Source organism: Fomitopsis serialis (assembly GCF_022376445.1).
Source record: "Fomitopsis serialis strain Sig1Antser10 chromosome Unknown B0H18scaffold_38, whole genome shotgun sequence".
Taxonomy (NCBI): domain Eukaryota; kingdom Fungi; phylum Basidiomycota; class Agaricomycetes; order Polyporales; family Fomitopsidaceae; genus Fomitopsis; species Fomitopsis serialis.
Window position 1 is genome coordinate 95,472 of NW_025954998.1, and position 24,513 is coordinate 119,984.

Sequence of the window (24,513 nt, forward strand, 5' to 3'; positions counted from 1 at the left end):
TCCCGTCTTCAAAGCAAGTTGGAGGTCAGTCGTATCTACGCCCCAAGTCCGACCCCTGGCGTCGCCCCGCGCACCCGCTCACGCGACGACGCGCCCTCGCGCCTTGCCGTACCCCACAATGTTGCTAATGCCTCCCCGTCTCGCTCGCCTCGCCCTCCGTCCATCTCGCGCCAATCGTGCCGTTTGCCCAGTCGACCGTTCACCTCCAGCGACCCGTACGTCCGCGGCCCCCCCTGTCCTCCATGTCGTCCGTCCGCCCGTCCCACAAGTAAAACAACAGGCCCAGCGAGGACTCGAACCTCGGTTAGCGGAATGACATTGATCCATGGATATCAGAATCCGCTGTGATAACCACTACACTACAGAGCCCTGGCACGCACTCTATTGAAATTTAAGGTATGCTGTGACGCCTTGCGATCGCGGGAGAGGAAAGCAGTTGTAACAATGTAAGCATTGGGGGATGCACCGATACCATAATAGCCAGTATGTCCGGTACCAACGCCAGAGACAGAGACAAACAGAAACAATACGGTAGACACTGGAGAAGAGGCTGGTGGGCCTACCGGGATGCACATATAATCATCAGTCACTTACGAAAGACCGGCGCGGCTGCAATCTACTTTCAACATAAAGTCAGCCATGAGTACTTGAGTGCCCCGGACAGACGAAAGGGCGATCGGAGGATTCTAGTGCCGTATCAATAGATTATACAAGGCGTGTCGACAACTGACATGCCTGACAGTAACGTACCTTACCTACGACTGATCGGTAGGCTGGTCAGGCCTTCAGGGCCCACATGTACAGGCGTTGGAGTGAAGTATCGTAGTAGCTGTCTTCACCGACCGTCTGCGAGAAGAGGGACTAGAGATGTGAGACACGATATGTCGATACGAAGCCACGCACCTGGTTCCTCGGCTACATCATGGGTTCGCGCATTGACATGCATAGCAGAGGAGCACATACAGGGGCATGTCTTCATTATTAGATTTATTAGAGATGCTGATTAGATTGGTACGTAGTTGATGGTACAGTGTAGTGGGTATCGGAGGACGAGGAAGTTATAGATACAGCAGAAAAGAGATCAGCAGAAAAATGGTGATGTTAGAACGAATGTTTGTGGAGCAGTGGACGAGAGCCACGTCAGGCGATAGGCAGGGCAACATCCAAATCGCTGAAAGGAGATGGCATTACTCAGCGATCAAAACACGGATCATCAGGCAGACTTACTCGACAGTCTGGGGTAGTGCGTCGATGCACTCTCGCACAACGCGGAGGGTCTCCGCCTTGTCATACAGCACCCGATTGCACGTCAGACACCGCGCATCCCAGCACGCGCGCGCGGCGGGCCACTCGAGCAACCCATGGCTGCAAATTGTGTCACCCGCGGGCCGCACGTCCATCTCCAGAATGATCGCGTACTTCAGGATCCGCCAGGTATGGTAGTCCGCAATCGAGCCGCAGTGGCTGCACGCCGTGTCGCCCGTGTCGTTCACGAACGGCGGCTCGTCGAGCCTCTGGCGGAGGGCCTCGCGGCGGCTGCGGTGGAGCTCGATGAGGCCGAGCAGTGCGGGCGTGCCGAGCTTCATGAGGGTGGGCTTGTGCTCGGGCGCGTAGATGTCCAGCGTGAGCGTGTGCGTGCTCGCGAGGCGGGCCTCCTCCGCCCACCCGTACCTGCACGCGATCGCGTAGAGGCGGATCGGCTCTGAGAGGAAGGCGGGGCGCATGACGGCGATGCGGACGATGCTCGTCGGCCCAGGCATGTCGTACTTCTCCGCGGCGTGCAGCAGCGCTTCGACCTCGTCGTAGCTGTCGAGCGGCGGGATGGGCAGGCCGCACGCCATCCGGAAGAGCCCCTCGAGCGTGTGCGTGTCCTCGTCGAGGAAGAGCGTCTCTGCGGACCCGGGCGGGGGTTGGCCTTCGTCGGCAGAGAGAACATGGCGCGGAACCAGGCAGAGGTCCGCTTGAGGGTGGCGATGTTCAGGCGAAACAGGACTCGCTCCCTGGAGCCTAGGATGATGTCTGCTTCAGAGAAGGATGAGAAAAGAGGGTGGAAGTTGGAGGGCGGGCTCATGAGCGTAGCCTCGGTCACGGTAGCGTCGCTCATATCGCTGTCCGAGAACATCGTAGGCGGCCTCAGCATCGTGGCGGTCTGCATCGCAGCCAGAGGGCCGCTGAGTCTCTCTGAGTGCAGCAAAAGGATTGATGTGGAAGGGGGACAAGGAGGTTGTGCGCAGTCACGGTGGCGGAAGGGCAGCACAGAACGCCCTCACATCGCTCCGGCCTCGGAGAGAGGGTAATCATAAGCGCCTGAGAGAGGCGCATCAGCCCGATCAAGCAAGTGCGCGCATTCAATTGATCGAGGCCGCGCCAAAACCTTCTTCCAAAATGGCAAGACGGCGGAACGGCGGAACATCTTACAGTAGCTGAGCGCGGCCTTGTCGTTATTGACATCCGTGCTTACTGTCGTTGCTCACAATTGTAGACACTCGAAGGTCCTTTCCGTCTACATCGTTGAGCTCCAGGAACGCACAGCAATCAGACACAAGCAGTCTCACAATAAAGCGATACACTCAAACCTGATTGTCTCATTCCCAACAACAACCGGCCACCGGAGACACAATCGCATGCCTCGGCCAGTCTTCGTCCCCACCGAACAAGACACTCATCACACGGCCCACACACAATTCCGAGTTCCGAGTTCCAAGGGCCAGCCGGCCCATCGATGTTTATTCCGAATCCGACAAGTTTAAATAACCGCGACAGAGACGTGAGCCAACGAAACACAATTACTGCAGACAATGTGAGGACGAGGGGATACGGATACGAGTGGGACGAAAACATAACGTTCCAGATACCAGATGTTCGCCGCTGCGTGTTATGCATGCGCACCAAGAAGACCGGGGGGATGGAGGGACGTGTGGGGGAGGAGCAGGCCGGACGGGAGTATGCAAGTGGGGCGAGTGCGACGGAGATATGCGGGACGAGCGGGATCGATGCAGCGTAGGAAGCGATAAAATTAGGGATATAGAGGGTATGATATGGACAGAGAAGATAGAACCGTACTGCGCCAGAGATGTTGTGTGCGAGTGGATGCGATGTGTTGACGATGGGTAGGCGAGGGACGCGAGCCTCCGGGATCTGCGGTCGGGCTAATGGTGCTAGCATCAACACCACTGGTGTCCACAGTTCGTGCTCATCGCTCGAGCGAGGATGAGGACCATGTCGTCAGCCAAAGTGGGTGCGGTCCCGACGGAGATGAGTGAGAAGAACGGGCTCGCTCTCCGCGGCCGCCGGACGGCACGCTCTGAGACCCTAAGCGACCGCCTCATGCAATTGAGTCGGCGATGCAGTCCGTGCCGGGGGTGATGCGATGATGATGGACGACGACACGACGCGATGGCTTTTGATGGGAGGCGTGCTGCGTGGGACGGGATGTGCGACGCGATGCGGTGCGGGGGTAGGGAGGGAAGAAGGTGATGTTACAGATAATGTACACAGGAGAAACAAAATGTGCGTGCGATGCATGTAGATCGTGCGATGGTGAGGCGAAAGGGATACAGGCTGTGTTGACGGCAGAGATACATATGGTGGCCAGGCGCCCGGTGGCTGAGGTCACTTGCGAGCAGCGGCGTCTCAGCACCGTCGTGTAGAGACGGTGGCGGCGTTGGCGACAAGTGGCAGGGAGCAATACAGTCCAGATGTGCGATGATAACAAGGATGCGGGCGCGAAAGCAGCATGACAGCAAGATGCAGCGGCCAAAAGAGGGTGCGTTCACGCAAGGTCGCAGAATGGCCCAGACAGAGGGGAGCCTTCTAATTGCGGACCCGGGTGCACCATGGCGGAAGTGGGCATGTTGATGACGAGCGACATCCAGATGGGGTTCCGACGACGGTCATTCAAGGGTGCGCGAGGGCGACGGGACCGTGACGTCACCGTGCGGAGGCAGCGGCCTTCGTCGCAGGGTCTTGGGAGTGGGGGAAGTGTCGCGGGTCATCCGAGTTGTGGTAGCCAGCGGGCAGCGGGAGCGCGCCGTCGACGCCCTTGTAGCCATACTGCTTCGCATACTCCTTCACCATCGCACGGCCCATGTAGCATATCCAACCGAGGCCCTCGCTGCCGACCACCTGCCCAGGCCAGAACAGCTCGCCCTCCTCGTCGTCAAAATCTGGCTCGTGCTCGTCCGCCGTCGACAGACTCGAGTACGCCATGCGTGCGAATGTCCGCGGGAAGTGCTTCGCGATGATCGGCAGTGTGATCAGCCGCCCCGCGACGTCCGCTGCGCGCTTTGCGTCGTAGAGGCCGAATGCCTGCGAATGATACGGCCCGACCGTGTTGATGTTGACGGCCACAGTGTGTGCGGGGTTGATCTGGGTAGAGCGCTCGCGCTGCTCGGGTTGTGGCGCCTCGGTATGCGGCGGCACGGCCGGTACGGGCGTAGCGGGGGCAAGCGCCGCATTCGGGGTGCCCTCCACGCTGTTTGGCGTCGACCCCGCACTGCTCGCCGGTGACGGCAGCATCGATGCCCGCTGCTTCTCCAATTGTGCCTCCTTCTGCTTCTCTTCCTGTCGGCGCATATCATCCTCCGCGTCCTGACAGATATGCAGCCGCATCATGAGCCTCGCGCTATCCCCTCTCGTCAACGAGAGGTTGAAGCGCCACTTGCGGCCATGGATGTATGCCTCCACCAGGCATCTACTCGAATGTTAGTCGCCGTTCGCAGTGTATGAGATGTGAGAGGAGCGCACATAAGCCCGTGGAATGCTCGCTCCCAGTCCTCGCCGTCGTCACACCTCCACTGCGTTTTTGCATGCTCGACGAGCTTGAAGACCAGTGGCCAGTTCTTGCGGAAGCAGGCGTTGTTGCCGACGTCGAGACACCACAGTGCATAGGTGAAACACAGCAGGGCGTCTACGCACTCCAAGCGCGCCATTAAGTGGCCGAACTTGTGGTACGCTGTGCCCGCCGGTGGCGGATTCGGCAGCGCCCTGAAGCGGGGGTCCGTCGATGGATAGGTCGAGTCGATCCTCGCCTTGGCCGAGTACTTGAGGCGTACGCCTTCCGCCTGGTACTTGGCGTACATGTCCTCCCAATAGCTCTGTGCTACTTGGCGGCGGCGCGGCCGGCGGACGGGCACGTTTGAAACGACGGCGATGGAGTTGCGGTATATCGGGAGGCCCTCCCTCACCTCGCCGTCCTCTGGGCTGTCGGACGGTGTTGAGGCGGACGATGCCGGGGCCTGAGTGCCTGACCGAGACTGTGGGAACAGTGGGACGGGCGGTCGGGTCGATGCAGGCTGGGTGGTGGCGGGGGCCGTGCGGGGCTTCTTGGACAGTGGCTCGTCGGTGGCGACGTCCTCGAGCTTGCGTTTGGGTCTTGCGGTGGCCTGGGCGGGGTGCGGGGACGGTGGCGTGGGGAGGGTCGGTGGGATCATGGATGTGAGGTCGCCGAGAGCCTGTCAAACGCGGGTCAGATAACGAGGGAGAGGCAGGGACGAGGAAGGGCAGAGACCTGGAGGGTCCCGGCGAGGAGGACGCGCTGGATCTTCCTGCAGATGGGGCGGGTGAGCAGGGCGGCCACGAGGGGCGGGGCAGGGCGTGCATACCTCTTCTTGGGTCTGTACATGGTCGTCGAGGACGATGCGGCGCTGGCTGGACGCGACATGAGTGAGGATGAGATGGTGGTGGTGGGAAGGAAGAAGAGGGCCGCAACAATGGCGTGAAGGCCGGAGGGTCAAACGCATTGGCCACAGGTTGTGTGGGCTCCGGCTGCACGGGCGCCTAGCTGACCCAGTCGGTCGGGTCGTCGCCATCCCTGCGAATAAACTGGACATCGCCTCCCCGCCCCAGCGACACCAGCCGTCGCCACGCTCCCTGCCCTGCCCGCCTGCACCGCCCGCGTCGATGCCCTCGCTGGGTCCGTGCGCCCCTCAGCCTCCCCGCACCGGCGTCCAGCAGACGCTGCCCCTTCGGCGGTCCCGGATCGATGGCGTCAAGCCCCGATTCCATATGCAGGCTGGAAATGGCAGTCCTGCGTTATATTGCATGTGCGCATCACCCTTCCATTCTCATGACTGCATCACTCATCCGCCGTGCATTAGTATCGTCCTGAGCTTGGTAATGCAGCCTTCACGGTGAATTTACCGCCACCTCGGTGCGCCCACTCTGCAGGTCTCAGGCCGCCCAACTCCAGGACCTGAAATTCCTCGACGCGACTTGTACCGAACTTACATAATGCAGTAAGCTACCTCGACGTATTCCCTTTCCCCGTACCCCGTGCTCATTCCCTCCGCCAGTGTGCCGCTGCCCATGACTCCGGAGGCAAGCCGTCCTCGGACAGACACGAGCGCGCCGGACAGCGCCTCCAGCCGTTGGACGCTGGCAAGCAGCTCGCCTCGGACGGCATGCCCGATTTGCGACGGTGGCACAAAGCGCCCCCGTTCGCTGTGACGTACCAGCCACCCCCGCTTCGCTTCGCGTTCCTCCACGAACGAGCCCATGGAAGGGCCAAAGCACCACCCCTTTCGCATCCGGCGGGTGGATGCACGGATGCACGCACCGACCGCTCCTCCCTCCCTATGAGCTGCTCGCCATTCACCTGCGCCCACCCCCCGGTGACCAAGCCTGCTGCTAGCCCGGACCTATCACTTGTTTCGCGTTACATGGACAGGCAGGCGCTCCCCGGCCTACACACAGCATCCTCGACCAAGCAAGGTGCGTCCATTATCCTCTTTCTCACGCAAAGATACGCTTTCTAGGGTCAAGGCGCCACAGCACTATCAGGCTCGGCGGCCCGTGCCCCTAACCTACACTCCATTGTGGTAGACCAGCGAGCGAGCGAGCTTTGTCCATTCCCTGCGCGACCCCGGCGATTGCGAGTGTGGGGAGACGCTTTGGCACGCACAGGCGGCAGGGAGCCCGATCGGTGTCTTGTCCACCTCCAGGACGCTCTTCCACAAACCCGCGGCGTGGTCTCGGCCGCCTCGCGCCCGCTCCGCCAGGTCGCGTCTGGACCGTCCCCCACCGAGGCCATCGCCCCGACTCGTCCACCTAAGAGCCGCCTGGGTGAGACGGCAAGCACTCTGGTTGGCTGGCTCAACACGCAGGGGCCTGCCCAATGGTTTGTGCGCCGCGGACGGGCTAGCGCACGGTATGCTTCCGCCAGGACGAGCGCGTCCTGCCGCAGGCACTCGGGCTTGGCGCTACTTGCAGAGATCTGTGATCGGTCCCTGAGCCCCGCACCGGACCTGCCTCATCGGGATGCTCTCTTTCGCCGGAGCCGCCCTCCCGCGCCTCGGCTGCTCGACGGCCGCTGCGCCGCACGCTCGCTGCAGCCAGCGTCGACACCCGCAGCCGCAGCCGCGACGACATTGGTATGCGCGGGGGAGCCTGAGGGGAGCTGTTGAAGGCGACGATCGTCTCGGTCATACGCGCTCACACGTGCGAATCTGTCATTTCGAGTTCTCCCGGCTTTGACCAAACGTTTACCTATAGATAGCGGCGGTACGGGCACCGTGCGGGTGCGAGGGCCATGTGCACCGTGATTGTCCGTGAATGCGTGTTGGTATACGGGCCACGGCGTGGCGCGCTCGAGGGCGTTGCACGTTGCACGGCTGGCTGGCCTCGATAGGATGTCGCTCCGACTCGCAAAGGGGCGAGTCGTCGTACGTACGTATTGGGGCCCCGTGAAGCCTAAGCTTATGGGCCTAGTGTAGCACCCGCGTTATTCTTAGACTCAGGCCAGTCCAGCACCAGAGGGACTAGAACACTCGACAGGATATACTTGGGATATACTGCCCGACATTGTCATCGCACGCGGACATTCCCACCACGCTCCCACTCAGGCCGCGTCTGCGATTCGCGTCCGTCGCTCTAAATCCGGCCGCACGACTCTATTCGCAAATCCCGCTGCGCTCCCATGCACCCACGTCGTTGAATGGCTGCGGGGAAAGTATGACAGACTGGCATGACCGGACGCTGAGCCGCGTAGATCTCGCGATGGTGTCCTCCCGACGGGGACGTCCGTATCGCTCGGACAGCCTGGATGATGTCAAGAGTTAGGTTGCGCCCGCCGTCTGCGCGCTGACAGAAGCACCTTGGAAACACTGACGGCTGCGCTTGCGCACGAGCGCATCTGACAGGAAGTTGAAGTCGACGCTACTTAAGTTACGGCGTTCCAGGCGACGTGGTTGACGCACCGTCATGTCCGCGATTCCGACAGCGTCGAGTGATAGAGTCGCGAATTATCCCGACTCGAATCTCCCGTCTCCTACATCCCGACTCAGCCCAGGGCCTTATCTTTGCTGCATCCTACGTGTATTGTCGGAGCGCGCTCGAGGCGCACACCAGCAGTCTATTGGCAGGGTCTATACTTGCGGAGCAGACCCCGATTGAGACTTGCTCAACGCGCTCATCAGGCAGTACGCTCTGCTATCTCGTCGTGCTCGGTGTCCATAGACTGAGATATGGAGGAAGCGCTCCTATGTCCGTTCCAGAGAGAAGTACGCGTGCATACGCTATTACATACTTAGGAGCCTCTCCGTCGCAGGAAATGGAATGCCGTTGGCTTCGATGTAGCTATGAGCACCCCACAATTGAGACTGACGACCCTATAATAACCATATCCTTCCACACGTTCGACTTGCTACCATACGTCGCCCGAGCCGCTGTGGGCCACATATCTGTCTCAGGTGCAAGGGATTCGAAGGAATGGAGACTGAGTGTCGGCGCCGCCCCGCTGGGGATCTAGATCTCGCCCGATCGCATCTCCCTTCCTCCGTGTAATCACACCGCGTGTGATGCGGAGGCCGAGGCGCCCAACCGCGAAATGCGCGTCCCGCGTGCAACCCGCGTGTGCCGGGTCCTGCCGTGCTGCTCTCCGGTGGCAATCCGTCCTGCGAGGTCGTCCTGCGCTCGCTAGGCAGTGTCGAGTGTGCGTGTAGGACAGACCGGGCATGCGCTGGTAAGTGAGAACGCCAGCACCGTTGGTCTTATAGTTTGCTAACGGGTGTGGCACGGTATCGCAGTTAGGATTATGTCCGTGGCAGCTGGCATGCAATAATGCCACTGGCACTGCCAACATACCGAGCTGAACCACGAGGGTACATACAGGACGTCAGACACCGCTCGGATCGAGACACGGACTTCAACCGTATCACCGTTATTGCGGTGAAGCATCCGAGAAACATTCGGACGGACAGCATCGCTCACGTTTCTGAGACATTTTATCAAACACCGGACACCGTAAGCATAGGCGGCCTATAGGCCTCGGCCGTCGTTGCCAGGTTGAGGTGATCCCGCCATTCTCATTGATGAGAGCGGTGCGATTGAACTTACGATTGATGTTGCAGCTAGCTCATCGGTGTGGTAAACTACACTGAGGCCTGACATTTAGCCGTCCCAAGATGGCAAAAGGCGAGAAGGAAGCGCTTCCAATATACGAGTTACACCCTCCTCCATGGTTACCCAAGACACATACCTCAGCAGACTTGGGTTGGTCGACACTCGTTCCAGCTGGCTACATCTAACTAACACTGTGCAGGCTACAGTGGATTCCACCCTCCTCGCCCAGACGACGTTGAAGAGGTCCTCACCGATGTCACCGTACAGAACGGACTCATTCTTCAACCAGTGGTGTCGGTAAGTTGTACGCTATCTCTCACTTCATGCCTTGCTCACAACAGGCCACAGGCAGAGGGCTGGACGGCTGTCGGGCAGGTCCAGGGACCACAGCAGCTCCACCACCTGGAAGACCTCATGCACAAGATTTTCTCTCGCCGCGCTGAGAATGTCCCGCCCGTCCCGTAGGTTGTGCTCCAAAGAAGTGGACTTCCATGCTGATAAGTGTACAGCGCCTCCACCTTCCGCATGCCGTCGCGGGTGACCCTGAACGATACTAAACGAACTCAGTGGTTCGCCGATCTCGCGAACCCGGAAGTCCCCTTGTACAAGCTCGGCAAGAACGTGCCGCACGGAGCGAAGGGCCACGACCTCCTGGACCTCCTGCAGTACAACAACGTCGCCATTTCCCGGGCAGTCTGGTTCCTCCGTGTCTTCGGAGGGAACGAATCCGTGAGTACCGCTGCCTCCGCGGTAGTACAATTGGGAGTAACACGTCGTCCAGGCAGGCCTGCGCAACAAACCGGGGTACAACCCCACCCAGTACAGCATCGAATGGGCTAACGTGGTCACGAGCTACATGAAGAAGCTGCTCGCGGACATCGCCCTGCCAATCGCACCCCGCCCCGGGCTGAACATCAAGATGTCCTTCAAGAACATGCTCGCCGATCCGCAGCCCCGCGAGCGTTGGATCTCGCGCTTCAGCTACTGGTCAGTTCTCTCCGCTCAAACGTCGGACTCCGCACCCTGATCCTCCGGCGGACACGATAGCCTGGAGCTCCTGCGCACGTTCTACGCGGAGGGCCTGGTCGACAACCGCACGTTCCTGACATGGCTCGTGCAGCAGATGGGGACGTGCAACCTCGCGCAGCTGGGCTTCGTCGCGCGCCTCGCTGACGAATACTCGACGGTATGCTTATCAACCGCGCTCTCACGCATCATTTCGTCGACGCCTCTTTGAATCGACTTGAGGAGGTGAGTCATGGTGGCTGGTCAAGGGAGTGGGGATGCCGACATGAGAAATTCAGATCCGATCGACCTCGGGACGAGACCTTCTCGCAGTCTTGAGAGCACGTTGAGAAACTTGGTAGCGGTGCGTCCGCATGACCGACTGCTAACTTTGTGAGCTGACAGCATCGCCAGCGTTCGTTCCTTGCGCTTCCCGACGCGTTTGTCAGTCCCCGTGCATGGCAGCTGCATTCCGAGCTGCTGGGCGAGATACTCTCGACCGCGGTAGCGCCTGCCGAGGGCACTCCGCCACAGAACACTCAGGCGCTTCAGCAAACGCTCCATGAGCTCTTCGCAGATGTCAAGCGCCGAAACGAAGCCATGCTATTTCGCCACCTGCCTCCCCGCATTGTGGGAAGCCTCACCTCAGCGCTTTCAGATATCAAGGTAGGCCCGGGACTCGTGCAGAAGATCGCGCAGGGCTGAATGTAATTCGCAGCTTCTGAACTCGTTGACCGGGGACACCGACATTAGCAGTGTCTTCTTCTTCGAAGACGTCTCGATCCCGCACCCGTCGTTCGCGCGCAAGCTCGACATCCTCCTCACCTGGAGCGTGACTTCACTGCAGTATGGTGACCACCGGCCGTACGCTGCTGCGTGTATCCTCGCAGAGTGGCGGCGAAAGGCGGGCGAGCGGGCAATCCGCCATGAGGCGGAATCACCGGACCAGTTCATTCAGGACCAGGTCTTCGATTGGCTTGACGGCTCGTGCGATGCCGCCGACCCGGAGAACCTGCCCGCCGTCTCGCTTCTATTAGGTCAGCTCGTGAAGCAGGGTCTATTCTCTTACCAGCAGTATGTGCAGCGCCTCATCGCGCGCGGCGAGGTCGGCCTTTCGTTTAGTCAGGTGCGCGCCACGTCCGTCACCTGTGCAGGTGGATTGAGTGCGGCTTTGTCAGGAGGGCCATTCACGCCACAGAGAGTTCTTGCGATGGACGTGTCTGCATACCGCGGATGCATCGGTGACTCGCCAGCGCAAGGTCACTCTGTATGGCGTGCGCGCGCGACAGACGCCGGAGGACGAGCATGAGCACCAGATGCGGAGCGAGCTTCGTCAACTACTCCCGGAGGTGTTCAACGGTACGAAGCGATCCTCGTTGAGATCGAGATTTGCCGACACTCATGACTTCCGCAGGTCAGGGGCGAGATGCGCAATCAGTGCCAACCAGGTTCTGGGAGAGTTGTCCCACTTTGTATTCCTCGCCCCGGTACGAACAAGTTAGAACGATCCGAGAGTGGTTCCTCCCCATACTTCGCAAGCATATAACCAGGTATGTCAATCGTGGATAGTGTTCCTGGCACCCAGTGTTGACGATGAGCAGTCAGGAACAGGCTTTGGCGAATGGCAGCAGTGATGTGTTGAAGACTTTCACGCTATCTGTGGAACTCATGGCACGTACGAAGTGCTACGGCTCTTTGCTCGACGTGCGTTGCTGCGTTATGCATCCACACGCTTCTCGACTGACGTGGCTCTCAGCTTACCCTCTTCACCCTTGAGCGGGCCACGACTCACCCTCTTTTAGTCGGAGTACTTGAAACACTCTCCCAACACATGGAAGTTTGGGCATGCATGAACGTGATGAGGACTATCGCCGTTGCTTTGTATGCGACACATCAATACTGGCGAGGGCGCGGAATTCATAGCCGTCAGCTGCTATCGCTCCTTACGCAAGTGGACAAGGGTCGGTATCTCGAGCAGACACAGCGAGATCAAGTTCTGAACGACATATCCGCATACAGTCATGTCGGTGTCACGCACTCAATAATCGATCATGACGCTGACGACACCATCCACAGGCACTTCACCCGATGAGCCAAACCTCCAACACTGTTCCGGTGCACCTTCCTGAGGTCCTCTTGCTCGCAACAGACCCTAATATGGAAGCTCCCTCAAACCTTGCCAAGAGCTTGTGGTACAAGTACATGACGACATCGAACTGGGCTTGGACTGTTTGGGACAACACTATTGCCAGTCTTCGTCAAATCCCCGTCATGATCACGGACAACGAGGGGCGCGTGGCCTGTGCTCTCAAGTACGCGCATTTCCTATGGCAAGTCGACCAGCATCTCCCGCAGGGCTTCGACTCTCATGTGCTCAAGTGGTTCCTTGGCTCGGGGAAAAACGAAGCTGCTGCGCTCACCGTGGAAGTCTGGGACGTCGTCACAGTGGTCCTCCTCCAACTCTGCATACATGGCGCTCTCACTACCACCACGGTCTTGCAGGGCCTCATCTATTCCGTTTGGCAGAGTGCAGCGACGGCATCCACTCCTGAGCAAGGACGTAGCCTGGAGGTTCTCCTCTCCGCAGTGAATCTCCTCTTCGAGCACCTGCTCCTGAGGGACGAATGCGGGACTGGGTTTCCTCCGGCTGATATCTTCGAGTCCCAAAGCCTCCAGACTCGGCGCAGGGACGTGTTCAGGGAGCCCCATTTCTCCGAGCTCGTGGATAACCTTCCCGCCCTGGTTCTCGTCGAGCATAACCATTTCCTTACCGACACCCTGCGGCAGGGCTCACGAGCCCTGCGAGAGTCAATTTGCCGCTTCAGCGTGTTCAGACTTGGGGTCTATCGAGACCTTGATGCCGTGAGACGCGCATTTGAGAGCTTCTTGAATCCCGAAGCGTATCCGAAGAACTGCACGCTCATTTGGTCACAGCACTTCGTTTGATGTTGCGTGATCCTAGTCAAGGTCGGTCCCTTCGCTCGCGATGTTCACGAGAACTGAGCCATATGCAGGTGCAGCGGAAGATAGCGATGGCTTCGCCACCGTGTCATCTCTGCTGACACCTTGGAAGTTGGCTGCTACTGCTATTGAGATGCGCCTGACGCTCAAGCAGCTCGCAGAAGGACTGACTAGGGAGCCCACGCGAAGTGCAGCGAAAGCTACACTAGACAGACTCGGCAACTTCGTCTTCCACCAATGCAAGTCAACCGAGGAAGTTGACTTCGTAGCAGGGATGATGACGGACGTCAGCAGAGATGTCGCAGGGAAGGTAAGACCGCTCTTCGACGCTAAGGACAGCGTGCTCACCGATTCCTAGTTTGTCAATGCTGGTCTCCAACGCATCATTGAGTTGTTCCAAGTGCCCTTCGATTCAACGAGCGAAGACGATGTCCACGCGTTCGTCACCAATACAGGCGAAGTCTTGAGGCTATTATCTAAGATTGTGGAGCGCTTCCGAGACAACGCGACCCTCCCGATATTAGATCCTGCTGTTCAGGACAAGTTCTTCTCGGGCCTGGTTGGTAAATTCGCACAGATGAAAGAAGCATGTGCTGCAGGGCAGTCAGACGACGCAGACGACTCATTCAATCAGGCATCTCATTGCATCATCTTTCTATCTCGACTGCTGCAGTTCGACCTGGGCTTCCCAGGCGCGTGGACTCCACAAGCCATGGAACTCAGCACGCCCCTCTGTAGGACCCTCATTGACTTGGTTCTGGTGCGTCTCTTCCTCGTAAGATCCGACTGAAGCCTTACATGCGCCTCAGCTGCACGCAGAGGGCTCTGGGCTTGACATTGTGGCCTTCCCACTTCTCTTCGACACCCTACTCTATTTCCTAGACGAAACACCTGTGGATCCGAAGAGTGCCACCTTTGATCCATCCCGGAACTACCCTGAGATCGAACTCTCCCACCTGCCTATAGGCATGCCCCCAGAGTACCGCACGCGCATCCGGACGCTTCTCCCATATGTCGCGCTCAACCCCGCCGTCGCCGACCTCGCCTACGCTACGCGCGACACCTCAGGAGTGCTGACGCTGACGCAGCCCGTGCAGAACCGACCTTGGGAGTGGACGGAGTACCTCGGAGACGTGTCCCCCGGCGAGATCAACCCCCGGACAGACGAGCGCGCAGGGACTCGAATCGAGGAGCACGCGAGCGTGCGCAACTGCGCAAGCGTCGCACTCGAGCTGTTCGGTGCGCGCCTCACCGGCGACGTCCTCATCCCGGCGCACGCGGGCGGTGATCAGCGCGTCGAGGCCGCCTTGCGGACCTTCCAGGATGACCATGCAGGCGAGAGCGTGTTCGCGAGGGATTGGCGGGAGGCGCGGGTCGCGCTGAACGACGATTCCGCCAGATCGAGATCAGGGACGGACCATGAAGACGATCAAGTTGGTGGGGCTGTTGCTGGTGTCGTAGGACAGCATCAGGGTGCCTCGCGCCGCGGGTCGCCCGCACTCTCCATCCGCTCGGGCGTTGCGCGTGTGTCAGGCTCGAGCTCGGCGGGTTCCCGCAGGCAGAGCCCCGCGACCAGCACGACGGTCGGGCATCCGCTTAGCCGACTGTCTGTGTCGACGGCTTCGGAGCCCATCGACGTGGATGCATTGGATTTCGGGAGTACGGCGACGAGCGCTGCTGCGAAGCGGAGGCCGGAGACCGACGACGATGTGCAGGTCATCGAGGGGCCGGGCCCATCGCGCGCAAGCAAGAAGCCTAGAGCGAAGGTGGGGTCGAAAACGAAGGGGAGGAAAAGGTGATATCGCGGATAGGACATCACGTTGACGTCAAGAAATATGGTTTTTGGATGATTCGTTTGTTCTTGCATGCATCTCACTGGACTGTCACATCTGCCCACCATTGTACTAGCTGTAGCATTGTTACTATCATCGCCTTCGCATCATTCCAGCGTCCCACATCTCGCTATATCGATAGAGGCTCAATAATGGAACACATCACGCGTCAGATACATGATTCCACTGTTCACGATACGATGAAATGGCGGTTTTGTACAAGGTTGGGTCGACCGGAGGTCTGCGTTATGTCTGAGGAGTTTTAGACAATAACGCAGACTACTTCGGCATAAAATGGATCGTCATCGAAATAACCGAGTGTCGAGCTTCCGGGCTTAGCCTGAACCCGTAGCCTACTTACGCCTGGCATGATACTAATACGAACAGACAGGCGATGACTCGATTTCGTAGTCACCCTAAGTACCGCTTTGACAGTTGTGCCCCAACGGTCACCTCAGCTTATATCCTAGCGGCCGAGAAATGTACACAGGTGCTCCCATTGTCACTCTACTTACTTAGACCATCAGTACTAGCTGCGTATCGCAAAGCGCTGCAAAGCGGCCTCAGTCTCATTTACCATTATAGTTCATGGTATGATACTCAAGAGTTATCGCGCATGAACTGATATTGCAGCTAGGCTGCAGGCAAGCAGCCACGGCGCAGCATGACCCCATAGCCGCCACATCCCGAATTAAGCAATTCCCGCCTTAACGGGGCGCCGATTAGCGCACGTGTCCTTTCTAATTACCTGTGTGTGTGAGGCGTGCCAGAGCCCAAACGACGCGGTCCGTGTTCTACAATCCAGTAACAGGTGTTTCCTCAGAAGTACTTTCGATTTTCCCGGTTACATTCTGAGGGAGCCGCACAATATCAATGGCCGATCGCAGCAGATTGGGAGCTCGCCAGGCATTGGCAATGCGCTGCAGCCGTCGCCGGATCCTCACCGAAAGCTCGCGAGGGTTTTGCTATTTCATAGCAGCACAGTTTGGGATTGGAGTAGCCTTCATGAGAATGATATCAGCGGTCTGTACATTTCTGTGTGGGTAGCTTCTCACTACTTGTGCCGCGCCGTGTCAACTGAGCATGATGAAGACCACACTGACCGCAAGGGGAACCGTCTCCGCGGTTTCATGGATCACAGCATGACCCAAAGCCAGAGGAGCGTATACTACATAGGCGAATAGTTGTCGCCTGAGTTCGAGCAACAGCCGACTTACCAGCCACCCGGCGGGATCCAGCCACATCGGACGGCGGGGTCGGAGCCTGATTTGGAAACAGCAGCGGCGCGCCCGGGCGCTTGCCCAAGGTTCAACTGCCAAAAAGCGCCAACGGCCACTCTTGGTCACCGCGCTCTCACAGGCAGCCACTCCCCCTTGCCCCCCAACCACTACCACCTCCCCCGTCTCGCAGCAGCGTCTCTCCTCCCCCCACACCATGCCCGCCATTCGTGCGACGAGTGCGCGTCCGCGCAGACAGTACACACCTCTTGCGACATCCAATTCTGACGACTCCGTCATCATCATCTCGTCGGACGACGAGCTCAAGACTATGCCTCTACACCACGAAGAGCGAGGTCGAAGCAGAAGAACCGAGCGCCTGTGCCCCAAGCCGCGGAAGTCGTGGAAATTTCGTCCGACGACGAGGCGGTGGCTTCCCGGCCAAAGCCTGCACGGCGGTCCCAGCATGAAGCCAATGCGCATCTCCAGCGGCAGCTCAAGGAGGCCTTGCAGGTGCGTCATCACCCACAACCACCGTGTGCCACTCGCGTTTACCGACGACACTTGGCGCCTATAGGAGGTCGAACGATTGCGTAAAGAAGCCCGCGCAGCTGAGAAACAGAAGGCGGTGGCTGAACCACCAGATCCAACGGTATGTGTGTTCTACTAGCTGCTCGATGGGGAAAGGGCCCTTGCAAGCGCAAGGTCGCGTTGTGGTCTACGGCTCTCAGTCCCAGGAGTGTCCGTGGCTGACAGATTTGCCACACGCCCTGTGTCCCCAATCCCTGATATGGCAGCTTTTCTAGTCGCCTCAGTGCATTGTATCTGACTAACTGTGTTACAGCTGCTTGCCGACCTCGAAGAGTCAGTCACTTGCGAGATCTGCACGCTCAAGATGTGGGCACCCTTCGCGCTCCCTTGCGGCCACACCTTCTGCCAGACATGCCTCCAAGACTGGTTTGGCTCCACACAGGCGCAGCACCTCACGAATTACCCGCAACAGGCGGGACCCGACCTGGCGGCCTACCGCAACCCCTCCGCAGCCCGCACCTCACCGCGCACGCCCGTCGCCACATCGAGGCGCAGCTCGCACAGGTCGAGGCGGCGTTCCCGCGCCCGAAGTACACATGCCCGACGTGTCGCACGGAGTGCAAGACACGCCCGACGGAGGTGTTCGCGCTCAAGTCTATTACGGAGCGCGTCGCCAAGGCGCAGGGCGAGAATGCGCCTGAGAAGAGCGCGCCCGTCCGGTCACGCCCCGGACAGCCCAAACTCATCGACGGGCCCTTTGACGGATTCTTCCCGGGACACCGGACGTAGCGAGGGGCCGTCCTGCATTGCTTGCAGCTTCTTGAAGTATCTTGCCAGGGTTGTGCTGCTTGGTGGACAGTGTGTTCCCTCGTATTCTTATTCCCCCATGTCTACTGTACTCCTGGGAGCGCGGCTTCGTCGTAGTCTCTGGGCCTTTATGTCTTCGCATTGGTGTATCCCTATCACAGCTCCGGCATACCCTCCGCATACACTTATTTCATTTCATACATCACACACAATGCATTGTTTCGCGAGTTAAACCTGAAGTCCGTATGTCTGTATTTTCTTCCATTAGCGTAGATGTGCCGTGTAAGTACGTAGAACAGTATTCGATTCAAACCAGACGTGCTAAGACAAAGCAAGCGATGCGTAACAAAACTAGATTAGAAAGCGATGTTCGTAGTCTCTCGTCCTGTCTCATCTCACCCCACACATCAAGATCATACAAGAAAAGAACCAAACACCTAGAAACCATATCCTCGCACCTAGATATCGGCGGCTACGCCCACACTCACTTCGAGAACGAGGCCAGCCCGCTCGTCTTCTTTTTCTGCACGCCCGCGCCCGCACGCCTGTCCTGCGGGATGTGCGACTTCTTCGCCCCTCCCCCCTCATCCTCGTCCTCCTCGTCCTCATCATCGTCATCACTGTCATCGTCATCCGACTCCCCCGCCTTCTCCGCCGCTTTCTTAGCCGACCATGGCGCGTCCTTCGCGACGGGCGTAAGCGCGAACGGCGTGAACAGCGCCTGGGTCGCGATATCGGACAGCCGCCGGAAAGGCGCGTCCCTCAGCCAGGGGCGCTGCGAGCGCCGCACGGCGATGGGCCGCTCGTCCTCAGAGGAGGACGAGCCGGAAGGGAGGCGGCGCGGCGGCGGCCGGTGTGGAAGTGGGGCCGGGGGCGAGCGGGGTCCAGGGGACTTGGCTGCTGCTCGGGAGGAAGAGCGGGTCCGAGTTCGGGACGGTGTCTTGCGTCTGGGACTCTGGTTGGGATTTGGGCTCGGGCTCGGGCTGAGCCTGCGGCTGCGAACTCTCTGGATGCGACTGAGATTGCGATTGCGAAGCAGCTTTCCGAGTTGATGCAGCGCGTTTGCGTGTAGAGACGGGTTTGCGCGATGTCTTCTCCGGCTCTGCTGCGAGCGGACTCGAGTGCGCGGGGCTGCTAGACCGCAGCTCGTCGATCATCATCGACTCCCTTCGGCAGCGAGCCCTCCTGCGTCTGCGGCGTCTGGTTGAGAATCGTCCATCCCGGCCTCTGCGACTGCCCAGCCGCCTTCGGGGTCTTCTGCGGCTCGGCGACGCCACCTGCTTGACTTGTCCGCGTCCACCGCCGGCTCCCCGTCCTCGTCCTCCGACTCGATGACCGACGCAGGCTTCGGCGCCGCCGCCTTACCGCCTCTGCCTCCCTCTTAGCCGCCTCTCCTCGCGTATGCGTGCCTTCTCGGCCTCCTTCGCCGCCTTGTCCGCCTCCCGCTTGGCCTTCTCTCCGCCGCCAGGCGCTCCTCTCAGCTGCCCTCCTGTCCTTCTCCTCCTGAGAGATGCGCGGGCGGCCTCGCTTTTGGGGGCGGGTTCAGCGACCGGAGCCGGGTCTGGCGGGGGCGGCATCGACGCAACAGAGCTAGTTCTCGTCGACCTTCGTGCAGGCTGCGAAGCCGTCGCGTCCTCGTCGAGCTCCGCGAACGAGGGGATGACGTGCGGGACCGCGGGCAACTCGAGCTTTGACGCGAGGACGGCCGCGGAGTGCCGACTTTACCCTCCCTGTCCTTCATGCGCTTCACCGTCCCTGGCCGCGAAACGGGCAGAGGCGGCGGAGTGCTCAATCGCCTTTCATTGCGGGTGAATGTGCGGCCGGTTCGGGTTCGATGGGGTCAAAATCGTCCATGCGTGGCGACTCGGGGATGATGAAGTCCTCCGCGGGTTCTATGGGATCGGCGGGTTCTTCGCCCGCTGTCGTTCGCACTGCGGGACGGGAGGCGAGTTGCGCTTGCTGTTGGAGTGGTAGCGTCGAGCTCGACTGACGGTGTCACAGGAGGGCTTTGCCGTGAGTCGGCAGCGTCGCGAGCTGCAGATTCGGCCCGTTCTGAGCTTGAAGATCCCGGCCTTGGTACCTCTTGTGACTGGTTTCCATCCTGTTCGAGTAACTGATTTGAAGTGTCTTGTTCATCGTTCTCGTGATGATCTACTTCCATCATGGACACAGTGGGTGAGACCGGTCCACCCACAGCTCCCGCGGGACCCTCTGGCGATTGCCGTCCGTCGTCTCCGGTCGGTGCGAAATCGTCTACAGCTTGGTTAGCTGATATAACTGTAGGAGTATCCCTTGTATAGACCTAGCACCCACATCAGTACTCGTAGTTAGATGGCAATCTTGAGCATACCTGTCCCTCAAAGGTATCCTGGGGATCGACGTCCATGAGTGTGGCTGCAACGACCTCGTCTTCCTCCTCCGCGGCAACATCTGGTCCCGGTTCCTCATCCTCATCTGAAGACGAGCCTTGCCGTTCAAAGCGTTTCGACAGACGTCGAAACTTCTTGTCAAGCTTGGCCTCTTCCTCTTCGTCGTCGTCCGCTTCGCTCTGCTTCTCGTTGTCGGAATCCTCTTCCTCGCTATCCGAGGGCAATTCCTCGAGGATGCTCTTCCTAGGTGCTGGGCCCCGTAGCAATGCATCCACGTCCACCTGAGATAAGTCGGGACCAGGCTCCTCTTCCTCGTCGCTCTCCTCGTCACTCGATGAGCTTTCGTCGCTGCTGCCTTCACCGCGTCTCTCAACGGTGACTTCATCTACGTCAGATCCCGCAGGCGGTCGCGGGGGGGAAGAGCCCTGGACATCACGCAGCAGTCGGGAAGCAAGACTCGGCGGAGGCCGGGGAGAGCTAGGCCGGCCAAAGACAGTCGGAGCGACAGGGACTACCGCTCGTTTCGTCGAGCTTTTTGCACGCTCATCAGCAGCGGCCGATTTGAGAACAGGAGCAGCATCAAGCGGAACAGGCATGTTCGACTCAGCAGTAGGTCCGCTAGCAGAGTCCACGTCCATATTGCTAGCTTCAGCCGAGACGGCCTTTCCCTTGCGCTGCCGCTTCGAGGGCTGCGGTTCAACAGCAGTCACAGATGTTCCCGCAGGCGAAGCAGGCTCCGCATCATCAGCTGCCGCCGTGTCAGCAGTGTCTATGGGCTTCAGGTCGGCGGGCTTCTCCTTCGCCTTCTCCTTCCGGTGTTTCTTGGGCTTTACTGGCGCTTCCTGAGCCTCTTCTTGTATAACCTCTGGTACAGGGTCAGGTATGCTGGGTTGCTGAGCTACCTTGATTGGGCAGGAGTGCCAGCGTGTTGTCTGCGCATGACGGCTAAAATGGCAGCTTGCACGGCCTTCATGTTGTCCGACGGCTTGTCATCATCTAAGAGAACGAGATGAGCGATCTATTCGTTCAAAACGCGCAAATGTGTTACCATCCGCCTGTGTTGACGGCGGAGCTACAGCAGTGACGTTCGTGGCTGAGTCGTCGCCTTTGCGCTTCTTGCTCTTAGGTTTCGCGACAGCCGTGGGCTCCGTTGCAGGAGCGGCCGGCTCTGTGGACGCTGAAGGAAGGTATCTCAATTGTTAGCTCTCTGTGTACCTCCTGCTGTCCAACTGCATACCGTCCTCTACGACCGCTGTACTTGCTTTCTTCGACTTGGACTTACGTTTCTCTGCAAGAACATAGGATCAGTCACGTCGAGAAAGCTATATCATATAGCCGTCCCACTTACCTTTGCTGGTCGACGTAGAGTCTAAACGAGATGGCCCTGCCATAGGATCTACAGATGCTATCAGATAGACATACATGGATGAACGATCGTACCAACCTTCCTGCGCATGACTGGCATCCATCTTTGACGTAGAGGAGCCAGGAACATTAGCATCACCTGCTGCTACAGCAGGCTTATCGGCCTTCTTGGATCGGGCAAGTATGACGGCCATAGCGTTAGCTACTGCCTCCGCAGTATCCATAGGCTGGTCAGCGACAACAGGAGGAACGGCAGGTTCGGCCTCTGGAGGAGCAGCCGCGCTCTCGTCTTCTCCTCGCTTCTTCTTGCTCTTCTTCTTTGGCTTCGTCTCCGTGGCCGGCGGTACGCTGTCTGCGGCGACGGTCTCAGGAACGGTCTCCGAGACGGTTGGGTCATCCGCTTGCTCGACCTTTTCTGGCCGCGCCTTCTTGGACCGTTTAGGCGGCTCGGAGGATGGTGCCACCTCGGTCTGCTCATGCTCAGTAGCCTCGTCTCGCCTGCTCTCAGCTTTCTTCCCCTTCTTGCTCTTCGTCTTTGGAACATTAGCTTCAACATCCTTTGTCTTGACGGGCGGAGTTGATTCCGATGGAGGTTGAGGCTGATCAGGCACGACTACCTCGCTCGGCACCTTCTCTTTCTTACGCTTCTTGATGGGAGAATCGCCAGGCGGAGCATCCGGTGTTTCCGTAGTCAAACCACCAGTATCTGCAGAGGGACCAGGTTGCGGCGTGGGCATCACAGGCTTGGGTATTTGCCTGCGTTTCCACAGTTTATGCTTGACCATGACAGCGGTCGATGGCTCAGCATCGTCCATCGGTGTCTCGGGAGGTACTGGAGGGGGTAAGGGATGGTCAATGGGAGAGTTTGAAGGACCAGCAGCGTCGGCGTCAGTAAGAACTGTTGGGTCCACAACACTCTTTCGTTTTCGCTTCTTCTTGAGCAAGTCGCGATGCATTCTGGACCCCGCTTCAGGGCGCACTGCGTCCAGTGACACACCAGAAGGATCGACATCCTCGTTGGGATGTGTGCGCGCAGGACCAGAACCCGAAGCCAGCGAATCGGGAGTGGCTGAGCGAGTCTGTCAGTAGACTGGTGATGTAAAGCGTAGTCAGAAACATACGAGGGACATAACTTGGGGGCGGGTTCGAAGCGGAACGATCCACTAGGTCCTGTATGCTCGAGTCTCTGAACTTCTGCTTCTTCTGCTTCTTCCGGGGGCGTTCGACCTCGAAGTCATGCGGACCCGCTGTCTCAACATTCGGAAGCGCTGACACGGCGCCATCACCAGTATGAGTTGCTGGAGGGATGGTCTCATTTGGCTTCATCAGAGAACCAGCCATGTAGGAAGTTGACGCGATAGGGCCATCCCCAGGTGAAGGCGCCATCGAAGTTCGCTTCCTCTTGCGTTTACGCACCCCAGTCTACAGACGCTTAGAATCACCGTACGGTATGAAAGAATATACCCTCACCAGAACGCTAGTGGACTCCGGTTGAGGGTGGCCACTGAGCACGCTAGTGGCCGGTTGAGCATGGCTAATGGATGTTCCAGCACCGACGGATGAGCTACCGACGCTCACAGAGACTTCTGCTGCGGTCTTCGAGCGTGTAGCAATACGAAATGCGTCGAAGTCATCGTCTGCGAATACCTGTTCGGGAGACGAGCGGCGGGAAGGAACAAGCGCGCTCACCATCGTCCAGATCAATACGTTTCCCATTCTCGATTCGCGCCAGCTGTATTGCCTTATCGGCAGAAAGCTTGAGCTTCTGCCTCACCGCGTCCTTCGTTTGCGATAGGGTGGCATCTCATCCATAACTCTCATCAGACCTTTGAGCAGTTGTTCAATGCGACTTTATACTCACCTCGGAAGATCCTCTGAAAGGTCCGCCCTCCGGGCGCGTAGAACGTGATCAAAGGCCCTGGCTGCCTTCCGTTCGCCATCGCCGCCGATGTCTAGAAGATGCGAGCGTGATGTGGGACACGTCCAACGTGCAAACGGACGCGTTCAACTTGAACGTAAAGCCACAGCCGACGCGAAGGTCGCCTCGGCGAAGATATTTAGCTGCCCGAGGCAAGACGGGGGTGTGTTTCCGCATTTGGGCAGATCCCACAAACCATCACACGCACAAATACTCTCCTCGCTACCTCCCTCCAACATGGCCGGACACTACAGTATGTGCTACGACCTGTGTGTCATGTTTTCAACGTTCTGAAGTGCTGCACGCTAGGTCCGGGCTTTCACCCGCATCTACCTGGCTTCAAGCACAGGTTCCTCGCGATCACACTCGGCGCGAGCATGTGGTTCTTCATCTTCTACCGTGCCAGGTGCGTCACGCCTATGCACTCCCAGGCGGGGACTGACTTTCTCGCAGGAAGGACGGTGCGAAGCTGTTGGTAAGTGGCCGCAATCTGCGCGTGTGATGCTAACTAACGCTGCGGTAGGGCTTGAGTCACCCGTGGGAGGCACATGGACATGGGCACAATGAAGCCGGTCACCACGAAGAGCACCACTGATAGACGGACCATTGCGCATTATGTGACTAGAGTATGAGAAGACAACATCGGTCTATCTGCTTGCGGAAACATCTATGTGAAGGAGTTGAGCCTAATACGCTGGTGTTGGAACATGCTCGCGACTGCCTGCAACCCTCTGGACAGCAAGGCACATGTGCCATTATTTCCTTCGCTTTCCTCCTGTCTGCCGATAGGTAGGTCGCAATTATTCTTGAAGGACTGCCCTGTGCCCACATTGCAATATCTCTACCGTCATCGTGTCATTCCGACGCTTGGTTGCGGCACCCTCATGCTCGTCAGTATCGAACGATCTGAGGCATTTTCCGCGTGTATACTCTTTGGTCGCTGCTCGCCGCGAATGACCGAAGTTGCATGAGCTTTCCTAGCTCCCCATTCTCAGGTCCGCAATACGTAGGGCGCTGTTCAGACCATTGTTCATCGTAGTCAGTCCATATCTTTTACTGAGCTCTCACAAAATTGGTAAGCACCTCCGATTACAGTCCTTATTTCCTTGGAGCTTTCAAGCTAAGCTTGATACATCATTCAGTACGCAGTCTCAATGCGTTCACTGAAT

General features: G+C 58.7%; 8 protein-coding genes and 1 non-coding gene across 9 annotated transcripts; 4 read left to right on the forward strand and 5 right to left on the reverse strand.

Moving 5' to 3' along the window:
- Window positions 1–278: 278 nt before the first annotated feature.
- On the reverse strand, window positions 279–369 carry B0H18DRAFT_t107. Its single transcript has one exon. It is a non-coding gene; the product is annotated as a tRNA-Gln (tRNA).
- An 854-nt stretch (window positions 370–1,223) lies between these two features.
- On the reverse strand, window positions 1,224–2,155 carry B0H18DRAFT_1085363 (uncharacterized protein; the record flags this gene model as incomplete). The annotated part of the gene is made up of 2 exons (XM_048031904.1): window positions 1,224–1,889; window positions 1,994–2,155. The coding sequence occupies 2 exons, from the start codon at window positions 2,153–2,155 to the stop codon at window positions 1,224–1,226; spliced, it is 828 nt and encodes a 275-aa protein (XP_047892786.1).
- A 1,775-nt stretch (window positions 2,156–3,930) lies between these two features.
- On the reverse strand, window positions 3,931–5,432 carry B0H18DRAFT_877548 (uncharacterized protein; the record flags this gene model as incomplete). The annotated part of the gene is made up of 2 exons (XM_048040567.1): window positions 3,931–4,693; window positions 4,747–5,432. The coding sequence occupies 2 exons, from the start codon at window positions 5,430–5,432 to the stop codon at window positions 3,931–3,933; spliced, it is 1,449 nt and encodes a 482-aa protein (XP_047892787.1).
- A 655-nt stretch (window positions 5,433–6,087) lies between these two features.
- B0H18DRAFT_394252 (uncharacterized protein) lies at window positions 6,088–7,828 on the forward strand. Its single transcript, XM_048037909.1, has 4 exons — window positions 6,088–6,236; window positions 6,294–6,711; window positions 6,823–7,437; window positions 7,492–7,828. Exons 2-3 carry the CDS (start codon window positions 6,402–6,404, stop codon window positions 7,401–7,403), a joined length of 891 nt encoding a protein of 296 aa, XP_047892788.1. The 5' UTR covers window positions 6,088–6,236; window positions 6,294–6,401; the 3' UTR covers window positions 7,404–7,437; window positions 7,492–7,828.
- Window positions 7,829–9,401: 1,573 nt separating this feature from the next.
- On the forward strand, window positions 9,402–15,104 carry B0H18DRAFT_1119667 (uncharacterized protein; the record flags this gene model as incomplete). The annotated part of the gene is made up of 16 exons (XM_048033971.1): window positions 9,402–9,489; window positions 9,539–9,636; window positions 9,688–9,800; window positions 9,849–10,068; window positions 10,121–10,326; window positions 10,387–10,525; window positions 10,759–11,010; window positions 11,063–11,470; window positions 11,523–11,703; window positions 11,759–11,894; window positions 11,946–12,048; window positions 12,101–12,367; window positions 12,421–13,244; window positions 13,312–13,615; window positions 13,664–14,065; window positions 14,115–15,104. The coding sequence occupies 16 exons, from the start codon at window positions 9,402–9,404 to the stop codon at window positions 15,102–15,104; spliced, it is 4,731 nt and encodes a 1,576-aa protein (XP_047892789.1).
- A 1,467-nt stretch (window positions 15,105–16,571) lies between these two features.
- Window positions 16,572–17,674, forward strand: B0H18DRAFT_1085366 (uncharacterized protein; the record flags this gene model as incomplete). Its single annotated transcript, XM_048031905.1, has 5 exons — window positions 16,572–16,663; window positions 16,705–16,867; window positions 16,932–17,006; window positions 17,199–17,420; window positions 17,450–17,674. The coding sequence occupies 5 exons, from the start codon at window positions 16,572–16,574 to the stop codon at window positions 17,672–17,674; spliced, it is 777 nt and encodes a 258-aa protein (XP_047892790.1).
- Window positions 17,675–18,176: 502 nt separating this feature from the next.
- Window positions 18,177–19,269, reverse strand: B0H18DRAFT_1119669 (uncharacterized protein; the record flags this gene model as incomplete). The annotated part of the gene is made up of 3 exons (XM_048033972.1): window positions 18,177–18,467; window positions 18,514–18,883; window positions 19,058–19,269. The coding sequence occupies 3 exons, from the start codon at window positions 19,267–19,269 to the stop codon at window positions 18,177–18,179; spliced, it is 873 nt and encodes a 290-aa protein (XP_047892791.1).
- A 1,560-nt stretch (window positions 19,270–20,829) lies between these two features.
- On the reverse strand, window positions 20,830–23,399 carry B0H18DRAFT_394382 (uncharacterized protein). The gene is made up of 9 exons (XM_048037910.1): window positions 23,288–23,399; window positions 23,116–23,229; window positions 22,897–23,063; window positions 22,548–22,848; window positions 21,506–22,495; window positions 21,410–21,457; window positions 21,299–21,349; window positions 21,110–21,238; window positions 20,830–21,057 (listed from the first exon to the last, which is right to left on the reverse strand). The coding sequence occupies exons 1-9, from the start codon at window positions 23,364–23,366 to the stop codon at window positions 20,960–20,962; spliced, it is 1,977 nt and encodes a 658-aa protein (XP_047892792.1). The 5' UTR covers window positions 23,367–23,399; the 3' UTR covers window positions 20,830–20,959.
- A 253-nt stretch (window positions 23,400–23,652) lies between these two features.
- B0H18DRAFT_877590 (uncharacterized protein) lies at window positions 23,653–23,939 on the forward strand (the record flags this gene model as incomplete). Its single annotated transcript, XM_048040568.1, has 3 exons — window positions 23,653–23,750; window positions 23,798–23,819; window positions 23,868–23,939. Coding segments are annotated over 3 exons (192 nt in total), but the record flags the coding sequence as incomplete, so codon positions are not given.
- Between the last annotated feature and the right edge of the window lie 574 nt (window positions 23,940–24,513).